At 31.4% G+C, this 7,524-nt stretch overlaps 1 protein-coding gene across 3 annotated transcripts in view; it reads left to right on the plus strand.

The window, feature by feature from the left end:
• LOC119609732 (lipase 3) overlaps nucleotides 1-6,915 on the plus strand; it is a 55,803-nt gene extending 48,888 nt beyond the window's left edge. For all 3 annotated transcript variants that reach the window (XM_037964626.1, XM_037964627.1, XM_037964628.1), the window contains exons 6-7: nucleotides 1-92; nucleotides 5,990-6,915. The exon at nucleotides 1-92 is cut by the window's left edge and continues 67 nt beyond it. In XM_037964626.1, coding sequence (XP_037820554.1) covers nucleotides 1-92; nucleotides 5,990-6,709 — 812 coding nt within the window. In that variant the 3' untranslated portion in view covers nucleotides 6,710-6,915. The remainder of the gene's footprint in view (nucleotides 93-5,989) is intronic.
• Nucleotides 6,916-7,524: the final 609 nt, after the last annotated feature.

Raw genomic sequence — 7,524 nt, forward strand, 5'->3', positions numbered from 1 at the left:
AAGTGGTGTGTCACGACAATGCCATGACACAGGATGTTTGTTCCAACATTCTCTTTTTGGTTGCTGGCTATAATTCTGAACAATTGAATAAGGTTTGTATCGGGCACTCACATGCACACTTTTGTTCCCAATATGAATGGTATTTGTTTGTGGATTTTAGTTATAAGTGAAATGTTTCATTCAAGTAACTATAAAGAAATTTGCCGCAGAAGGTAGACTGTAGTTGCTGTAGAGGTGTTATTTAACCAACATTATGAAAAATTTTATTTAAAACCGTTAGAGTTAAGCGACAACTCTTTATAATTATAATTATTTCGATTACCTAATCTTGCCATCTCAAATGCAGATCTTCTAAATTATCTCCTTAATTTACAGAATCATTCCCATATTTGAGCTCCTAAATTAACAGAATCAATTGGGACATATCATAATCAATTGGGACATATTTGAAATGTTTATATGATTATTCGAAGGTTAGCCATTTTGGGATAACTGGCGAATTCTATACATGCATACTACGTTGACAGGATTTTCAAAATGATGCTGCCTAAGTCCAAATTGTTTCAAGTATTGCCTCTCTTAATCTTCTTCTTAGTTCAGTTCTAGTTCAGTTCTAGTTTCTAGTTCAGTTCTAGTTCAGTTCTCTTCAGTTCTAGTTCAGTTCTAGTTTCTATTTCAGTTCTAGTTCAGTTCTAGTTCAGTTCTAGTTCTTCTAGTTCATTCTAGTTCAGTTCTATTTCAGTTCTAGTTCAGTTCTAGTTCAGTTCTAGTTCAGTTCTAGTTCAGTTCTAGTTCAGTTCTAGTTCAGTTCTAGTTCAGTTCTAGTTCAGTTCTAGTTCAGTTCTAGTTCAGTTCTAGTTAGTTTAGTTCAGTTCTAGTTCAGTTCTAGTTCAGTTCTAGTTCAGTTCTAGTTCAGTTCTAGTTCAGTTCTAGTTCAGTTCTAGTTCAGTTCTAGTTCAGTTCTAGTTCAGTTCTAGTTCAGTTCTAGTTCAGTTCTAGTTCAGTTCTAGTTCAGTTCTAGTTCAGTTCTAGTTCAGTTCTATTCAGTTCTAGTTCAGTTCTAGTTCAGTTCTAGTTCAGTTTCTAGTTCAGTTCTAGTCAGTTCTAGTTCAGTTTCTAGTTCAGTTAGTCTAGTTCAGTTCTAGTTCAGTTCTAGTTCAGTTCTAGTTCAGTTCTAGTTCAGTTCTAGTTTCAGTTCTAGTTCAGTTCTAGTTCAGTTCTAGTTCAGTTCTAGTTCAGTTCTAGTTCAGTTCTAGTCAGTTCTAGTTTCAGTTCTAGTTCAGTTCTAGTTCAGTTCTAGTTCAGTTCTAGTTCAGTTCTAGTTCAGTTCTAGTTCAGTTCTAGTTCAGTTCTAGTTTCAGTTCTAGTTCAGTTCTAGTTCAGTTCTAGTTCAGTTCTAGTTCAGTTCTAGTTCAGTTCTAGTTCAGTTCTAGTTCAGTTCTAGTTCAGTTCTAGTTCAGTTCTAGTTTAGTTCTAGTTCAGTTCTAGTTCAGTTCTAGTTCAGTTTAGTTCCGTTCTCTAGTTCAGTTCTAGTCTCAGTTCTAGTTCAAGTTTCTAGTTCAGTTCTAGTTCAGTTCTAGTTCAAGTTCTAGTCGTTCTAGTTCAGTTCTAGTTCAGTTCTAGTTCAGTTCTAGTTCAGTTCTAGTTCAGTTCTAGTCAGTTCTAGTTCAGTTCTAGTTCAGTTTCTAGTTCAGTTCTAGTTCAGTTCTAGTTCATTCTAGTTCAGTTCTAGTTCAGTTCTAGTTCAGTTCTAGTTCAGTTCTAGTTCAGTTCTAGTTCAGTTCTAGTTCTGTTCTAGTTCCCCAGTTCTAGTTCAGTTCTAGTTCAGTTATAGTTCAGTTCTAGTTCAGTTCTAGTTCAGTTCTAAGTTATAGTTCGTTTAGTTTCAGTTCTAGTTCAGTTCTAGTTCAGTTCTAAGTTCAGTTCTAGTTTCAGTTCTAGTTCAGTTCTAGTCAGTTCTAGTTCAGTTCTAGTTCAGTTCTAGTTCAGTTCTAGTTCAGTTAGTTCTATTTCATGTTCTAGTTCAGTTCTAGTTCAGTTCTAGTTCAGTTCTAGTTCAGTTTACTAGTTCAGTTTCTAGTTCAGTTCTAGTTTCAGTTCTAGTTCAGTTCTAGTTCAGTTATAGTTCAGTTCTAGTTCAGTTCTAGTTCAGTTCTAGTTCAGTTCTAGTTCAGTTCTAGTTCATTTAGTTCAGCAATTCTAGTTCATTTCAGTTAAGTTGCTAGTTCAGTTTCTAGTTCAGTTTCTAGTTCAGTTCTAGTTCAGTTTCGTTAAGTTCTGTTCAGTTCTAGTTCAGTTCTAGTTCAGATTCTAGTGCAGTTCTAGTTCAGTTTCTAGTTCAGTTCTAGTTCAGTTCTAGTTCAGTTCTAGTTCAGTTCGAGTTCAGTTTCTAGTTCTAGTTCAAGTTCTCGTAGTCAGTTCTAGTTCCGTTCTAGTTCAGTTCTAGTCAGTTCTAGTCAGTTCTAGTTCTAGTTTCAGTTTCTAGTTTCTATTTCAGTTCTAGTTCAGTTTTTCTAGTTCAGTTCTAGTTCAGTTTCTAGTTCAGGTTTCTAGTTCAGTTCTAGTTCAGTTCTAGTTCAGTTCTAGTTCAGTTCTAGTCTTCAGTTCTAGTTCAGTTCTAGGTCAGTTCTAGTTCAGTTCTAGTTCAGTTCTAGTTCAGGTTCTAGTTCTAGTTCAGTTCTTAGTTCAGTTTCTAGTTTCAGTTCAAGTTCAGTTCTAGTTCAGTTCGTGTATGTCATAAACATTTTCCAAATAAAAATTTTCTCTTAACAATATTTTAAAATTTTTATATTTTAAGTTTTTCCCCTATTTTGTCTATATTCCCTCCACATATTTTGAAGAAGTTTTCTTTATACGACCCTGTTTTCTATTTCAGACTACTTGTTTTCCGACAATATTTTAAAATTTTTATATTTTAAGCTTTTTCCCCTATTTTGTTTATATTCCCTCCACATATTTTGAAGTAGTTTTCTTTATACGACCCTGTTTTCTATTTCCGACTACTTGTTTATTATAATTTTCAATTTGCATACACTTTACTCAATAACATTTATGGCACCAAAATTATTAAGTAGACCAATTTATTAATAATGTCTCAATTATGTCATAAATATTACAATAACAAAATCACAACTTGAAAGTAAAATGAAAAAAGTGGCAAAATTAAACTACTTATACAATACTGAACATTAACAATTACTAGACAAATAGATCGTCATGTGAATGTACAGTGGTGATCAAAGTGAAAAAGCATTGATATAACGAAAATTTTCTGCAACTAAAAAGTTATTATTAAAATCACTTCAGTTCAGATAGGAATGATTATAAATGTGCATCGGCTTTCGCATTTCCATTAAGGATCGATGAGACTTCAAAAGGTAGTTGTGATCCTGCAGATTTTATGTTAGCCGAGCAAATGTTTTCAATTAGAGTAAATAATGTTGAGTGGTTTTTAATTTGAAAATGGTCTTCTACCAACCGGTCGATTTAAAAGTGTTTTAATGAAATTGCCAGGGATTGCATTTTTTAATATACGTTGATTTGTTAATATTTTAATCCACACTGTATCTAAAATTACAATATGTTTATTTAAAGAGTCAGACATATGTACATACATAAGTACAAACATAAGTGAGCAATATGACATAGCATGAAATGGTAGTGAGAGTGGCATGTCATGTGGCATATGTGGTATTCCATAAGCCAAACTATAAACTAAACATAAAATACACAAATTTGTTGGCTTCCTATTTGTTCAAACTGCTCACAAACACACAAATTTACATGAGACTATAAATGACTGGGTCACCCCATCGGTTGCTTATTCCAAGAAATGGAGAATAATGACAAAAACAAAATTAAAACTCTAAAACAACAAAACACCGGAAGGGCATCATGTCGCAAAATTTTGACATACAACGCCGTTAGGTTTAACTACACACAAGCATAGAGTATCATACACTTGCAAAAGTTGATGTATATACATATGTATGTGTAGCTGTGTAAAATTTACATAACATTGTCTACATTATGTAAAGTACAAACATATGTATGTTTCAGTGGAATACAACAACAAAAACAGTAAAAACTCGAAATGTCTACATAACCATGTGTTGTACTTCTAGCATTCTTTTAGTTAAGCGGAAATTTTGTTGTTTTGTCACAGTTTTCGCTAATATGCCCGAAAACAGTATAGCCTACTGGCTCAATATTGCAACATTTTAACATTAAAGTCGCGTGAGCATATGAGTATTTTGACCTCCACATGTTTAATTATGCCACAAACAAAATTCTAACTTTGTCTCTCTATGGCCTAACTTCCTCGCAGTAATTGTCTCATACACACATATATACATATTTGCACTTAATTGCAAGCGGCCTTAAAGCGGAAGTAATACATTAACATGTGACCACATATTGCACAGTTTATCACTACTGCTCATCAATGTGGCCATAGTCATTGCCTTCTTCGCCATCATCATGTGTCACCACCACCAAAGGATTGTAAATTTAACTTTCCACTGACAATGTGTTAAAATACAAGAAAAAACTGAACGAAGAACGCGTTTCATGAATGTAATTATAGTAATGAATTTATATTGAGTAATCAAGAGCAAATGGGTCTAATTTGATTGTTGGGAATCAGAATGGGATTAGAGTTAGTAAAAGAGAATTGTGGTTGCGAATATTTCATCATATTACCTTGGCAAAATAAATTATAACCAGATTTTGAAATTGTTCTACTTCTACACAGAAAAAACTGAAAATGTGTTTTAATTATCAAATTGATTGTATCAAGCAAGTTTTGCACCTATCAACAAAATGATGATATCAATTATGAAATTTGTAAAAAATATTTTTTTCCAATTAAAGACATAATCAAAACAATTAACATCAGTAATTAAATTCAAAATTTAAAATTAGTTAATTCATTAATTGGATAAATTAAATATTTAATAAAATAAAACTTACATTTTAATTAGTTTATTAATCAAATAAATTGAACAGTTTGGTTAAAAATGTATTAAAAATCAATAAAGTCGATGATTGAAACAATCAAAGCATTAATTGAATGCTTACAACATTAAAGGATTCCTTTACCTTTAATAATGCGTTAAGCACTCTCAAAAATATCTCTTTATTGTCACATTTGAACAAATAAAGCGATTTATAAATTTTAAAATATTTATGAAACTTCAACTTCTTATGCCTAAAATATTATTGACTATTTGAGAATTATTTTCCGTTATAAATAATGAAATTATTTAAATAAAATATCAAAACAAAAAACCAAAATAAAAAAGTAGGCTGGAAAAACTTTTTCAGCCAATTAAAAATTTAATTGATTCAATTAAAAGTTTAATCAAATTTGTATACTTAGGATCAAAGCAATGAGATAATTATGACAATTAAAAAATTGTTTAAATAAAAGTTAAAGAAAGAGGAAAACATGTTAATTGAAAATAAACTACCGATAATTTTTTCTGTGTAGTTCAATTCTAGTTCAGTTTTAGTTAAGTTCTAGTTAAGTTCTAGTTCAGTTCTAGTTCAGTTTTAGTTCAGTTCTAGTTCAGTTCTAGTTCAGTTCTAGTTCAGTTCTAGTTCAGTTCTAGTTCAGTTCTAGTTCAGTTCTAGTTCAGTTCTAGTTCAGTTCTAGTTCAGTTCTAGTTCAGTTCTAGTTCAGTTCTAGTTCAGTTCTAGTTCAGTTCTAGTTCAGTTCTAGTTCAGTTCTAGTTCAGTTCTAGTTCAGTTCTAGTTCAGTTCTAGTTCAGTTCTAGTTCAGTTCTAGTTCAGTTCTAGTTCTAGTTCAGTTCTAGTTCAGTTCTAGTTCAGTTCTAGTTCAGTTCTAATTTAGTTCTATAAAAATATAAAATAATACAACTTAAATATTATTTTGGAACTAAAAATAATTACAATTTTAATTATGTAAATCAATAATGTTTATTAAAAATTAACTATAAATACATTTTATCCCACCACTTAATTACAGACCATGTTGCCCGTCATGCTAAGTCACACACCTTCCGGAGCATCGATTAAACAACTTGAACATTTTGGTCAACTTATGAAATCTGGACATTTCCGTAAATTTGATCGTGGATATTTGCGCAATCAACTCGAATACAATCGTATGACACCACCCGATTATGATTTGAACAAGGTCAAAGTACCCGTGGCCCTCTACTACTCAATGAACGATATGCTGGTGTCGACGACGGGCGTTGATCGTTTAGCACGTGAATTGCCACAAGTTATCGACAAGTATTTGGTGCCCATGGAAAAGTTTAATCATTTAGATTTTCTATGGGCAATCGATGTTAAAACACTTGTCTATAATCGTCTTGTACGGAATATAAGACGTGTAGAGAATTTCAAATTAAAGCATAGCGCTAATTTAGCAGCAAATATGCAGCAACAACAACAGCAGCAGCAGCAGCAACACCACCAACAACGTCAGGAATTAATAAATAATCAACATACAGTTCCACTACCAGCTATGCTGCCACCTCAACTACAACCAAATCTAGCGATAGCTAGTGTTAATGCTCCAATTATGGCCAATCCAACGGCCACTACAACTGCACGAACTATAACTACTACTCATATACAGGCAGTCCAGCAACAGCAACAAACTCAGCCGCAACCCACACAGCAGGAACAGCAACCAGAGCAATTGCAAACCTTGCCAAGTATCATGACAACTGCGTGAAATTTAAAATGAGCAGTGTGATTTTTTTAAACAAAAAATTAAAAATCAATATTTAATAATTATGTTTCCTAGACATGACTATAAATTTGTATTAAGGCTATTCACAGTTTAAAATTGCACAAATATTTAAACTGTGAATTCTGAAAAACATTAACAACATTTCTGAAAACACATTATTATTAAAAATTTAGATTTTTTATGTTGGAGTTTAAAAAAAATCCACGATGTGACGTGTAAATGTAAAATGTATATTGACTGTGATGACAAATATCTACCAAAACTTCAATTTTTCCTTAATATAAAATCTTTCTGTTCCACCCATTTCCTCAGGCAATTTTCAAAACTATATATTTACACATTTATCATGAAATTTATTCTTACATTTCATTCCAGCTAAGTTCTTTATACTTCATTCGAATTTTCCTTTAACCGACTTTACATTTCATCGTCTTTAATTTTTTATCGAAAAATCCTACTTCTTTTATTCATTTAATTTATATTTCTTGTTTAATTTTTTTGTATTGTATTTTTATGTTATTTTTTTATCATGTACAAAACTAATTTAGTTTTATTAAGAACAGATTTATAAACTCAAGATGAAGCTTTTTTGTTTCTTGAAATTTTTGATTTTTGTTTAGCATGTAAATAGTTTGTAAAAAAATTAGTTTTAAAAAAAATTGTAATAGTTTTTTTGTGCAAATAAAAGTTATTAAATAAAATTAAAATACGTTTATTTTCTGTACTGCAAAATTCTTGAATCAAACACCAAATAAGACCCAAAACTACGGGTTTGTTTGATGCAAATACCATATTAG

The sequence above is a fragment of the Lucilia sericata genome, unplaced genomic scaffold (genome assembly GCF_015586225.1).
Source record: "Lucilia sericata isolate MDLA Ls3-8-SP2 unplaced genomic scaffold, ASM1558622v1 Contig001048F_arrow, whole genome shotgun sequence".
NCBI lineage: Eukaryota > Metazoa > Arthropoda > Insecta > Diptera > Calliphoridae > Lucilia > Lucilia sericata.